Consider the following 13,940-nt stretch of genomic DNA (forward strand, 5'->3'; position numbering starts at 1 on the left):
CCACCGTCACTGTTGGCAAGTACAGAGCTGCTATTCTCACTGTTATCGTGCTATTTTGAAGCAGGGTTGAGTAGCCAGGGCTCCTACTAAAGATATCTGTCATTCTATTTTCTACCTGGCGATGACGCTCTGTTGACAGCAACATGATTCACATTCACAGGCGTTTTCTTTATTTATTATAAGCCAGACGAGAGGAGAGAGCCTGTGAAACTGTCCCTAAAGCACCATTCCTTCACTTCACCTAAGTTCTTGTTATCATATTTTAGACAGAGGCCTCTCTGGTCTGTATATAAAATAATGTTTAATTGAAAATAATGTTCCATAATGTTTCCCAGTTCCAGACTCCCTTTAGAAAACTTCTCATTTTACTGCGGCAGGGTCTGACAGACTGCCCCGCTCAGTGCTGAAGCTCCTCTTCTGAGCGACTACCTGCCTATGTCCTTGATGTGTGTGCGTGTGTGTGTGTGTGTGTGTGTGTGTGTGTGTGTGTGTGTGTGTACACAGATGGAGGAGAAGAACAGGCAGCTACAGGAGAGGCTGGAGCTCGCCGAGCAGAAGCTCCAGCAGACAATGAGGAAGGCGGAGACGCTGCCCGAGGTAGAGGCTGAACTGGCCCAGAGGATAGCAGCCCTCACCAAGGTAGAAACACACACATGCGTACACACACACACACACACTGTTGACACATTCCCACAGATGCCCTCGTCTCTCGATGTGTTTCTATACCTGTGTGTGTAAGTGTGCCCGTGGTGTCATGTCATGACGTTTCAACATGTCCCTCTCCTCTTCCTCGGCCACGTAGTCTGACTCCAGCTCCTCTTCCTCCCCCGATGATTATCACTTTGTTATGGAAGCTAAACTCCAAGACATGAACTCCATTCTTAGGAAGGTAGTCCCACGGGCCTTCACAGCTACTGCCAACTCCTGTAGAGAGCAGATTTCATTCATTTATCTTCTGAGTGTTTTGTGGGCGCGCGTGTTTACTGGGATTCTGCTCTGGCTGGTCGACCACCACGGGACAGCTGCATGGCACTTCTGGCTGGAGCTCACACTTGGCAGCGCTGGAGGATCTCTCTTCCTCTTTTCATTCTGTCCTTTGGTGGCATCGTTCTCCCTCTCCTCGTCACTCCTCTGTTCTCTTTCAACCAGCTCTCTCTCTCTGTCTCCTGTTACGCTTGAAGGCATTAGACATCCATCTTTGATTTGTTTTGGGGGTTAGAGGCTTTGGCTTGTGTCGTCGCCACTGCTTTTTTCTTTGTTTGCCCCGTCGGGCTGTCCAGCACTACGATCATCGCAGGCCCCTTTTTTTTTTCTCCCTTTTCTCCTGTCTGTGGCGCGATCCACCCGTAGGCGGAGGAGCGTCACGGGAGCATCGAGGAGCGGATGAGGCACTTAGAATGCCAGCTGGAGGAGAAGAACCAGGAGCTGCTACGGGTGAGTCAACCGCGGCGACGCTAACCTGGCGGCCGCTCCTGCACGAGCATGACAGCTTGGAGCGGCCGATGACGCATCGTCTGACTTATCGGCACCGACACTGGACTGAATCAATGTCTCACACGCTACGCTGATGTGGTTTGTAAAATGCTCGCAGATGATGCAACCATGTACGAGTTATGATGGCTCGCATTAGCATCTTCAAGTAGACAGCTAGTTTGGGGGAGAAACGTGTATGATGTATAATTGCAACCTCAGGAAGCTGGATATGCATATTGAGCAGGATGTTAACCTGATTTGAACCTTGAATTGGGAAACAAAATGTTGCTAAAACAGAAAATACTTCATGCTTCAACATAGACCCCAGACATCCCTTGCTTCCTCACTGCCATCCCTTCAAGCAAGCTCAAGAACAAGATCATTAACCAGATATGAAAGCCCAAAAAACATATTTTACAGCGCAGAATTATGTTAATTTTTCACTTTACAATGTTTTTATTGCTAATTACTTGGCTATTTCTGGCCTTCAAAAAAAAAATCACTGCATCAACTAGTCGACTTATGCAATGATTATTAATAAGGGGTCTCAAAAGGGTTACAAACATATTTCTTGAAGTCTGTAGAAATCACTTCAAGTCTTCAACCGTGTGCTTTAACCCCTGCAGGCTCGACAGAGAGAAAAGATGAACGAGGAGCACAACAAGCGTCTCTCGGACACGGTGGACCGGCTCCTCACGGAGTCAAATGAGCGGCTTCAGCTCCACCTGAAGGAGAGAATGGCGGCTCTGGAGGAGAAGGTCCATATCTCCGTTCTGTCCAATAGACGTCAACAGGAGGTGGATTTCCTCACCTCTGACCTCTTTTTCTTTTCCACTTCTCTTTGCAGAATTTGTTAATCCAAGACTCTGAAGGTTACAGGAAACAGTACGAAGATTCAATCCATGAAAAAGTAGGTCGCCGAGATGAATGACGACCGCGTCTATTTCTTTGATCGCCTACATTTTAAATAGAGGAATAATGAGGCTAGTTTTTGGGCAATATTTGACATTCTTGTCAAATTGTTTCGTGCAGACGCATCTGGCGGAGGAGATCGACAAACTGAGATCAGAGCTGGACCAATTCAGATTGAGGGCAGGCTCCCTCACAGAACCCACCTTGTCACGGTACGACGGCTGTGTGTGAGGGGGGGGGGGGGGTTTGTGTGTGTGTGTGTGTGTGTGTGTGTGTGTGTGTGTGTGTGTGTGTGTGTGTGTGTGTGTGTGTAAGGGTGTTTTAAAGTTTGACTTGAGTGTTTTGCTGGCCTGTAATGTTTTAACACTGACGCCATGTATGACTTTGCACCACCGGACCCTGAAACGCTCCACTGAAGTTTAAACTTGTGAACTTGGCTGTTTGCTAAACCCGATCACCTCCAAACGTTTTGTTATTGCACGACACGTATGCAGTTTACAATGATGTGAGCAGTCAATAGGTTTCAGTGGATGTGCATCTGCAACACATTATGCATGATTAAGCAGTTAAATTGACGACCAATATGTACAAAGAAAGGTTTAACCAGTCTGATGCGTCTCAGATATGGGTTCAAATTCAATTTGATTTCAATTCACTGGAGTTCAGGAGCACACGGACCCAAAACCACGACGCGTCTGAGTCCAAGCTCCGGCTTAAACTGGAGCACCAGACATGGACGCCTCACGTTTTATAGATTCTTTACATAACTACAGTCAAGGAAGCGTCTCCATTGCTTTGTTTTTGGATGACATTGATTGGAGAATACATTTGATAAAAGCACAACCCATCTAACCTCCGTTTGTGTGTGTAACAGGATGCACATAAATTGCTGGAAAGCAGATATCCTCTCTCCAGGAGCAGTCCTGGTATTTTTACCCTCATCGATGAAACAATTTGCTCTGCACTATTGTTAGATACACGAGTATCTCTGAACTATCCATATCTATTCTTGGATGTTTTCCGGCTTCCTTTTTTATGCTGCATGAAGTTCTAATACTACAGTTCTGATGTGTTGACTGTCGCAGCCTTAATCTCCTCCAGAGACAATTTGCAGCCATAGAGGCATGCATAATGAACGCTGGTCCTTCAAGAAGTACACTTAACACCACATCATTGTGACTATTAGGTACGCTTGAGGTGCCCAAACACAAGAGCTGATTGGTTTACTATCTGCAGTACTGTCAACATTACCATAGCATTAAGTTGTCTCGTATGTTGAGTATGGAGTCAATATTGAATGCTCACAGGATTCTCAAAGGTATTTCCTGATGTACTTGTGCCTGTTTACATCCATGTTTTTAATGCACACACAAAGTATGCGATGGAAAACAAATCCACATATACGAAATAAGGTTCTTAAATGTATTTAGTATGCACACACAAACCTCTTCATCAGACTATGGCGAGCCAGCTATTTATCCTAGATTGTCCGTTAGCATTATCTAGCTAACTTGTGAGCTAACGCTCGTGTTAAATGACACATCGCTAACATAGCAAACAATCAGAACTTAAAGAAAAAAGTTAAATGAGTTTGTAAGTGCAGGAATGTAACATCCAAATATGTTTTTGATGAAAATTGCAAATGTGTGCATGGACTCAATAAACTCCATATAGCTCAGGCAAAGTATTTGTGTAAGAGATGCCGTCCATCTTTAATATAAGTGACCCAGAAGGTATTTCAGTGGAGGCACACTTTAGGAAGCTTGAGGCGAAACATTACTCATTAAAAGTGGTTTCTCAGGTCTCACCTGGACACGTCGACTGAGCTGCGATTCTCGATGGGATCTCTGGCTGAAACCCAGTCGGACCACTACCGCTCAGCCAAGGTCATCCGGCGGCCACGGAGAGGTCGAATGGGTCTGCATGAAACCAAGGTGAGTCTTCATTTGTCTGCCTCGGCTCCGTCCGCGCCTTAAGAGTAAAATGCTTCTGTTAGGAATTGGCACAGCTTGCAGAAACCTCCCTGAGCCTGTAGCGTAGTGTTAAATGCCAAAAGTATCAATCTAATATAATTAACCTTTGGGGAGGATGCTAAAATCAGATTAGCATCTTGTGTTTTTATTGCCTCGAGAATCCTGAATCCTGCATTATGTTAGATATTTATTAAACACACTTTGAACTGAATCATAGTATTAAGAGCAAACATGGAGCGAGATGAAGGCAAGTTAAGACGTGTGATGGTGCAATTTTGGTGACGAGAGACCGCAACAGTACTTGCCAAAACGCACCAGGGTGAGTGGAGGCGTTATATATGTTGTTAGTGGGATAAACACATCACCAGGAGAAGAAAGATTGGTTTCAATAATTTGATCAGCCCGACTCATCTCTCTTTTAAAGTAGCATAAACATATTAGTATGCGCCAGAAGGGGAGGAGTCCAGACTAACCTCTACCAGGACGTAATGAATAGCGGTATACTGTACAACTAATACATGTTTCCAATGAATGGTGTCCCTTTATAAATGGAATTAAAGGTTTAACAGAAACAATTTAGTTATTTTAGAGGATAATTGTGTGTGCTCTCTACAAATAAGAAGGCATTAAATATTAAGAAGTTTGCATTTACATGTAGTCGCCTCCAAATATTTTGATAAAACTAATAAGGTACTAGTGCATAGGGACTGCTTAATGCCTCTATTTCCCCCTAAAGATGTTAAATGTATTAAATATGATCATCTAAACTCTGCTCTTCATATTCTGTCCCCGTCTCGGTGTGCAGGCGAAGTCGCTGGGGGAGCACGAGTGGCGCTCGCAGCAGCTCGGGGTTCTGGGAGGCCACCACTTCGAGAGCGACACGGAGATGTCGGACATCGACGACGACGACCGGGAAACGATGTTCAGCTCCATGGACCTGCTCTCGCCCGGCGGCCACTCTGACGCACAAACGCTGGCCATGATGCTGCAGGAGCAGCTGGACGCCATCAACAAGGAGATTCGGTACCTGACTCACTGCAGCATTTAATATATATGAAAAGGGCCAGATTCCCACACGTATTGTGTTCCTCACCCATTTTTCTTTTATCAAAGTCATCGCTTGATATGTTTTTAAGATCTTGTCCTGGAAAGCTTTGCTTTTTTATTCCGTTTTGCAGATTACTTTTCTGATTTTAAGTGTCCTGTTGTTGGATTAAGTCCCGTTTTCACCGGATAGTCCATTTCCACCCACTTGAGTTTCTATTCATCCCTGTATGAAGCAGAAAACAGATCACAGAGAAGCTTTTCAAACCAAACCTGCAGCAGAAGCCACCCATCCGCCCTTTTTATCAAGAAAATGTTCCATAATTTCCACTAAATATCCTACAATATGGCTTAATACAGCTGACCTAATTGTCACGCTCGCGCTGCCGTATCGTTGTTCTCTCAGCTCGTCTGCAGGTTGCTCTTCCTGTCCGTGACCCAAACACTTTCCTCGTGTGCATTACATGTTGCAGGAAATGGGATCTGCCTCCGGCTTGTTAATGCTGTAATTATCTTGTGCTGATAAGTATTCATAACCCCGGGCGCAACTCCACTTAGTTCTTAATTTCAAGGGTTCTTAATGTGGCTTTTGGTCTTTTCTAATTTACATCCCTGTCAATAGACACAGTGTCACATTTCTTTCAGGAAGAGTTCATCGACATCTGATGGCGGATCATGAATGCAGAGAGTCGATCTCTCGGCTAATTACAAAGTGAAACCCCCTAGGGATGGGCACAATTTATCATCTGACTTTAAGTCTTTTTTATCTTCTCACTTTGGCCTTTAATTAGTTTGCCTTGTACTGTAGGTATTTAATGAGATTCATTCTGCAAAATCCCCTGAAATCCACCTCCAAAGATAAGAAATGCTGATATAAAGAGTCCATATCTTTCAGTCAAGCACTGTATATAAGCTCTTTACGACAATGTGACCTGAAGACGCTCACTTCCTGCTGACTTTTCCTCCCTCCGCCTCCCCCCCCAAAGGCTGATCCAGGAAGAGAAGGAGTCGACGGAGCTGCGGGCCGAGGAGATTGAGAACCGGGTGGCCAGTGTCAGCCTGGAGGGCCTCAACCTGGCTCGAATGCACCACCACGGAGCCTCCATCACCGCCTCGGCCACCGCCTCCTCTTTGACCTCCTCCTCCCCGCCCAGCGGACGCTCCACCCCCAAACTTGATCCCCGGAGCCCGGCCCGCGATATGGAGCGCATGGGGGTCATGACGCTGGTAAGTTGCTTGACTGCATGGAGAGACCGGCTCTCACTGGAAGAACAGGAGGTCACGGCCACAGAATGGCCGGAAATAGATATTCACATTTGTCTCTAGACAGATTTCTGGAGGACAGCTTCGATTAAAATGAAACTTTTCTTAATTCCACGGATTGTTCATGAAACTATGGACATCATAACTATTTTCGACCTTGGCCGATCTCCATCAGGGTTCACTGAAGAGACAAAACCTCCCGATAGATGAAATTGGTCAGCAAAATTATCATTTTTATCTGTCATATCTGTTCGCCATATAGCATATCTACATGAAATTTGATCTCTGCATGTAATCCATCCTAAAGGAGCAGTGGGCTGCAGAGCAATTCAGTGGGTTCAGTGTCTTGCTCAAGGACAATTCGACATGCAAACTATGGGGATGGAACCGGCTACCTTGCGGTTGCGACCACTCTCCCTCTGAGCTATATGATATATTGTGACCTTGAGCATCACGTCCAGCGGTATCAAGATGTATGATGTCACCGGGTTCAAACTCGTGGCGTCTGAGAGATCCCGCTGATGAAATGACTGAAATGACTGAAGCCCCGTCTCATCACAACAGCAGCAGCTCGTGTGAAATGTGACATGTTTTTTCTACGAGGCGCCGCATTGGAAAAGCGAGCGTCTGTTTTTTTTTTCCCATTTTCAGTCCGCGGGGATGTGATTGACAGCCAGAAATGTCTTTTAGGCCCGAAGGGATTTGATTTCCTCGCATCACACAGCAGCAGCATTTGATTTGGGTTTTAGTCAAAAAAAGTCTTGAGTGTCTAGTTTCAGGAGTTTAAGATTTATTTTTAGAGATCGTGCCACTTTTATAAGTAAGCAAAGAAACAAATTGCATGTTGAATATTTCTCACACTCTTGTGCAAAGGCCACAGCAGTTTATCCCTCGCCTCAGATGGTCCGTGTAAACACTGAACTATACGCTGAACAGCACCTAAAGGTGAGCGGCTGTTCCGCACCCGAGTCTCTCTGCATGTTCAGCCGTATAGCTCGAGGACACGTGAAAGTTTTAGCGTTCGGTTAGCGTGCAGAGAAAGCGCTGACGGAAACTCTCTTGCTCTGTCAGCTGTCATCGCGCAAACCCAGATGTCAGACATCGGGATGGCTCGCAGTTCCTCCGAGAATAGCCGGTAATATGTTTTCACAGCTCGGTTCCTCGCGAACTCTCTCCACGCTGACCGGAGGCTGAAAAGCTCCAGATGTGCACACTAAGGAGGAGTTTCTCTGACACTGATGAAATAAAAATAGCCCGAGAGGCTTTGATTTTATTGACCGGTCAAATGACTTGTTTACCAACCCTTCCTCTGTATTGATCTGTGTAGTGATGATCTGATATTGGGCGAAGGCTCATGAGCGTCTCATGGTGTCTGATGCTACTCTGAATGAGCCAATGCTCTGTTTAATGTATCACCAGAACGCACACGTTGGTCGTCCCCCCTTTGACACGTTAATATTGACATTTGTTTGTCTTCTCTCTGCCCAACAGCCCAGCGATCTGAGGAAACACAGGAGAAAGGTACACAGGGCGCCGCGCGACCATACGCTCGCTGCAGCTGCGCGATTCACTCGTACTTAACGTCACCTTTTCTCTGGCCGTTGCCCTCAGATCGCGGCGGTGGACGAGGACGGCCGCGAGGACAAGGCCACCATCAAGTGCGAGACGTCGCCCCCTGCGACGCCGCGCACCGTCCGGATGACGCACACGCTGCCCGCCTCCTCGCACAACGACGCACGAGGGTAGGGGCTCGGCCGCTCGCATCGGTGGAGTTTTTGTGTTGTCGAATGTTTGGACTGCTTCTGATTAGAGGTTTTTTTTTGGTTTATTTGCGCCTCTATCGTGGATGTAAATGATATTCTTCCTTGTGAGACGTGAGCGTGATGTACTGGTACAGTTAGCGCTGTGGTTTTTTTTGGCTTTTGGGACGGAAATGAGACGGTTTATTTAGAAGTTTTCCAATTTCGCAGCAATTTTGCCGTGCATAATTTCTCAGCGCACTCGAGATAATCTGGGTACCGGCAATAGCAGCTATATTAGATGAGTCTTCAGTCGATGGCGTGGATGAATGAGCTTAAATAGTGCAGTTGGGGGAAAGCAGGAAATACTTTGAGGAAACTGCACAGGGGAAAAAAAAGAAGTGAGCTGGGAATACACATTGATGTACAAGTGAGCCCACTACTGGGACCTGGCTATTCTCGAAGAAAAAAATCACTAGATTGCTAATGAAAATAAAAAAAATAAAAAACTAATCCTTTGAGATAAAATCTAATGAAAGTGAAATGCACCTGGAAGCTTTACTCGTGTGTTTGTTCCTCAGGATCGTGTCGTCTCTGGAGGCCGAGGCCAGCGCGCTGAGCAGCGTAGCCAGCAGCCAGGACTCCCTCCACAAGCAGCCGAAGAAGAAGGGCATCAAATCCTCCATCGGGCGGCTTTTTGGCAAGAAGGAGAAGGGCAGGATGGCACACATGGCACACAGACATGTCATGTTAGATCCACAAGGTGAGCACCGGAGACGTGTTTCAACAATACTGATGCAAGAGGATGAGAGCTCACTGGGCTGGTACCAACATCCCAAATGTGTGTAGTCAGGGTAGAAATGTCAGGGTGGCATTACTGCTACGAATACTAGCAGTGAGAACATGTGAGACCATGCGTATGCAGAGTGAGAAAACAGATGCTCCTGCACAGTCATCACAAGCATCAGTTAGTATCACATTTTTCATTTAAAATCAATATTGTAATGGCTTTGTATACCAAAACAGAGCATCTCAGCAGCTTAATAGTGCAACAGATGTGTTATTGTATCACGAAAATGAAAGTATTTGATTAATATTGTTACCCTATTGTAAAAAAAATCATTTAAAATACCATTTAGTTTTCCAGCACAAGATTGTTAATATCACCTCTACGTCACAAAAAAATATTTATCTATTGTTTTCAGGCTCTTACTTGTCTGTTAAAATTCTTTAAATTACTCTTAAAATGTATTTGCAATATGCATGCTTTCTACCTACTACTTTTGTTTTTTAAATGTGCAGCACTTTGATCTGCATATTTATATGAGGCAAAAAAAACAGCACTTAAAAGAGTTTTAGTATTTATTTATTTCATATCACACTTGTACTCACTCTTTCCTCTTCCTCCTCCTCTCCCTCCTCTTCTCTCAGCGACCATGATGGACCCCGACATGGCGGGCCAGGAAATTGGGACGGGCAAGCTGGGAACTCAGGCCGAGAAGGACCGCAGGTTGAAAAAGAAGTAAGCTTCGTCCAAAAGAACCATCACTAAGTCGCCAAAAGCAGACGTCCAAAACCAAAACCTCCCGTAGTCGGGTCGTCCCAGCCGCAGCCTGCGCGCACCAACGGCCTCATTACAAAGAGAAGCATTGTTTATGGAAGTCTTCTCTCTTTATGTTTGTAGACCTTTCACAGTACACAGTCCAATCTGACCTCTGACACACAGACGGGCCATTACCTCCAGCCCTCTGTGGAAGCACCGGCTTGCTCTTTATGCATCACCGTAACATCCCCGCCGCGAGGGCGGTAATCGATTTTTGAAAGCAGAAGCTGGATGGGCATCCGGGGCGCAGAGCTCGGCCTCGCTGTATTCAGACCCAGAGCCAAAGTCAGACTATTGATCCGGAGCTGAAAACCCAATTAATCTCGCAAAGCTGCTTTGTCAATTTTGGAAGCGACGGCTTTCCCCAAACCCACCACGCATGGATTACACTCGCGGTTTGCCCTGCAGGAAAAGAGGGAAACCCCTCCCCTCGCAAATCAAATCTATTTGCAGAATGTATGTGTGCGTGTGTGTGTGTGTGTGCGCGTGTGTGTGTTGCCATGCCCCAGTGCCAAATGATGAATGTCATTTGCTCGAAGTGCACATCGAGTTGTCATGACCAATAACTTTGCCTCCCCCCCCCATGTAGTCGATAGAGACTGTCGTCTGTTGTGCGTTGACAAATGTGTTGTTTTTTTTCCTCCACCGCACTGATTTCTTCATAGCGGTGTCCGGGATTAAGGCCACACCCCCCCCCACCGCCACCACCACCTTGCATCTTGGCGCCTCCTCCACACCGCATGCCATTCTGAGCTGCCTGCACTATTTCCATTTCAGCATCTTGGTCGATCAATACCGCCGTGGTGCTCATTGTCGGTGTGCAGTTTTCCTGCTCCTCGTCCTCCTCCTCTTTGTTTTTTGTTTTGATCCTCGAGAGGCGACGACAAGAGTATCTGAATGTAACTGCGCATCTGAATGTGAGGCCGTGGAGGGGCTCTTGCTGTGTTTCAGTGCATTTCTCATTCCCTCTGCTGCACGAGATGTGGTCAGGACTGCATTGTAGAAGATTTCTTCATCTTTTTTGACTGGTCTACAGATGCTCCTGTAAACGAATGTCCTCCATCGTGAGATATATAAGTGTGTGTGTGTGTGTGTGTGTGTGTGTGTGTGTGAGGGTGAGCGCACGTGTTTTTGTGTAGAGCCGTATCGTTAACCTGCCGATTAAGTCATTAACATTTGTGTACTTTTGTCTCCCCGTCGCTCTCTCTTCTTTGCTCTCTGATTCTCTCCTCTCTTTACCCTTCCTCTCCCTCTCATCATCCTCTGATTCTAACAAAAAGCGGGTAAGTTGTGAGGATGTATAACTGACCTCCTGGATAATGACCACTGTCTCAGCCATGTTTTTCGCCCTGTCTGCCATCTCTCCCGTCTGTCCCCCCGCCCTCATGCGTCCTCTCCCCCGAAAAATGACCAAGTGCCAACGCTGACGTCTCTCATCTATCTCTACGTGTCTTCTCTATCCCTCGTGGCTGTTAACGACGCCATTGCGCTCTTTCTTTCTTTAGTTTTTTTTTGGTTCATTTACCATCTGAAGACGTTTCTTCCCCCCTTTTCACAGTTGTGTGGGCAGCTGCATCCCTGGCTGGACAGAGAATGTGCCGCCGCTAAAACTGGGGCCCAATTTACAAACCCCGGAATGTCTTCCTCTCCTTTTTTTATATGTGTCTCTCGATCTATTTGTGTGGAATAACCAGCTGTAATATCTGGTTATGGGAAAATGTTCTTTTTGTTTGTATGATTTGTCATAACTGTTTCCTTACTTCCCTTTCCCCAGCTATGTTCAGTGGCTGTATTCCTCCATGCATTTAGACCCGACCTGAACATAAAAAAAACACAAACATGAGCGATCATGTGCTGGGATAGATGAGACAGTGCTTGTACCTGGTTGTGTTTGGACCAACACATTTTCTTTGTGCCATGTATGCTGTGTTTAAGTGCCCTTTCACTGTACTGAGGCCTTCAACGCTCCGAGCGCTGCATGTCTCTCATGTGTATCGACGAGCAAAACTCTTTCCACTTGTCAAGTTTTCTTTTTGACAACGCACTCGGGGGGGAAAGCGTTGTTGATTCAGAGTTGTTGTCGTCATTAAAATGTCTTCACCGACTAGAATAAGCGCTGCATTGTTTCTGCCGTGTGGGTGCGAGGACGAGTGTGTGTGTGTGTGTGTGTGTGTGTGTGTGTGTGTGCGTGCCGTGGTCCCTGTGCGTCGCCGGGCATGTTCGGCAAGTTCCCTCTGTGTCTGGCCGAGTGTGGGAGGATTCGGCACGGCGCAGATAGCTCTGTGCTCCGTGCGAAAGGCCCCGAATAGACCAGGAGCGTCTGTTCGCTGCTCTTTTGGCGATAAGGTGCGATTCACAACGCTCCGAGGGAGTCGGCACCGGCGACCGAGGCAAAACTAAATAGCACTCGGCGCTCTGCGGCTACGCTTTTTTAACACCTGCTGAACAACATTAAAAAGAAAAAGTGGAGCGCAGCCCAGACGCTGTGATGAAACAATACTTCTTTTAAAAAAATACCCTGCTGCATGATTCCAAAAACTGCATCCACGAAAGTATCAGTGAACAAGCTTCTCTCTGCAGGATGTATTGGGAAGAGGCTGAACTGGGATCAGTCGGGACATTGTGCTCAGACGAGCGATGTCGTGTCGCCTGCAGCTCGGTGCCTCCCACGAGGATCAGCGTGTATTTGCACTCAGAGAGCACGTGCGGTACGAGAGGGCTGGACTACATGAAGAAAAACACTTCTGCCATATTACAATCAATATAATATCAATATATTGACCCGCTCTGCACAATACCTCCACCAAGGATGTGCAAAAAAACAAAAAGTGCAGAGTTAAAACATGCTGGTCCTCGTTTCTACTCGCAGGGAATTCAAGATTATACATTCTGTAGGTGTCTGACGAGGAGAATGTTAACGTCAGGATCAGGGATTTGGGGATTGGATGTAGTGAGTGAATGCCCTCTTGGGTTCAGTAACACAAAGCCTGTGTGTGTTTGAGTGTGTGTCTCTGCGAGCGTCGCCACCGCTGTACAAGCTCCGGCAGCACAGATGAATGATAAAACGCAGCCGTTACAACGCCGAGATATAAATGTGTTTAAGTGCTCTCCTCTCATGTATTCACACACACACACACACACACACACACACACACACACACACACACACACACACACACACACACACACACCTACCTGTGTCAGAAATGCCACTGTGACTGCAGGGATTTGTGGAAAGCAGTGTGCTGGAGTGAGCGTGTGAGAGCTTATCCGGGTGTGGTGTTGCATCGGAGTGAGGCAATGTGTGTTGGTTGTGATGTGCGAGTCCATGTGTTCATACCAGGTCTCCTCTGTCCCCGCCCTCAGGCACGAGCTGCTGGAGGAGGCCAGGAGAAAGGGGTTACCTTTCGCCCAGTGGGACGGCCCGACGGTTGTAGCCTGGCTGGAGGTAGGAAGACTCTGTTTGTTTTATTTTTCATCGCAAATAAAGTTACCTGCAAGGTGCTGAAGGTGTACTTCTCCTGCTCAGAAAGCTCCTGTTGACTTGGCCTCCGTGTACCTCACTGTTGACTATGTTTGTCTTTAAATAACTGCAGAATATTGCAGAGTTTAGACCACATGTAGATCCATTTAACTTGGATCCATTATGGGTGATTTCAAAAACATTGCCAAGCTAATCCAATACCTTTAAACTACACCCCTTGACTTGTATTGTTGGACTATCTGAACACGGAGTAGAAAAAGATCAAACTGGAAACTCTACTGCCCCCTGATGTTCAGTGGATGAGCTACAGCCAGCAGCCAACTCCTGACCTCAATGTTCCAGTTATTGATAGTTATTGAGCTGCTACTGAGGCAGCATGTTGTGTTCCCGTTATGCATTGTATCCTGTGGCGCAAAGAAAGTACTTCTTTATATTTTGGTGGAATGAAA

The 13,940-nt window shown here is 46.4% G+C and overlaps 1 protein-coding gene across 12 annotated transcripts in view; it reads left to right on the top strand.

Moving 5' to 3' along the window:
- ppfia2 (PTPRF interacting protein alpha 2) overlaps positions 1-13,940 on the top strand; it is a 131,704-nt gene that overhangs the window by 108,294 nt on the left and 9,470 nt on the right. For all 12 annotated transcript variants that reach the window (XM_068587104.1, XM_068587105.1, XM_068587102.1 and 9 more), the window contains 13 exons: positions 505-639; positions 1,351-1,434; positions 2,100-2,231; positions 2,321-2,383; positions 2,506-2,597; positions 4,187-4,319; positions 5,164-5,381; positions 6,389-6,629; positions 8,157-8,186; positions 8,277-8,407; positions 8,986-9,167; positions 9,836-9,926; positions 13,374-13,455. In XM_068587104.1, the coding sequence (XP_068443205.1) occupies positions 505-639; positions 1,351-1,434; positions 2,100-2,231; positions 2,321-2,383; positions 2,506-2,597; positions 4,187-4,319; positions 5,164-5,381; positions 6,389-6,629; positions 8,157-8,186; positions 8,277-8,407; positions 8,986-9,167; positions 9,836-9,926; positions 13,374-13,455 (1,614 nt within the window). The remainder of the gene's footprint in view (positions 1-504; positions 640-1,350; positions 1,435-2,099; positions 2,232-2,320; positions 2,384-2,505; positions 2,598-4,186; positions 4,320-5,163; positions 5,382-6,388; positions 6,630-8,156; positions 8,187-8,276; positions 8,408-8,985; positions 9,168-9,835; positions 9,927-13,373; positions 13,456-13,940) is intronic.

The sequence above is a fragment of the Clinocottus analis genome, unplaced genomic scaffold (assembly GCF_023055335.1).
Source record: "Clinocottus analis isolate CAN_PGR_092001 unplaced genomic scaffold, fCliAna1.0.p SCAF_20, whole genome shotgun sequence".
In the NCBI taxonomy this organism is placed as follows: domain Eukaryota; kingdom Metazoa; phylum Chordata; class Actinopteri; order Perciformes; family Cottidae; genus Clinocottus; species Clinocottus analis.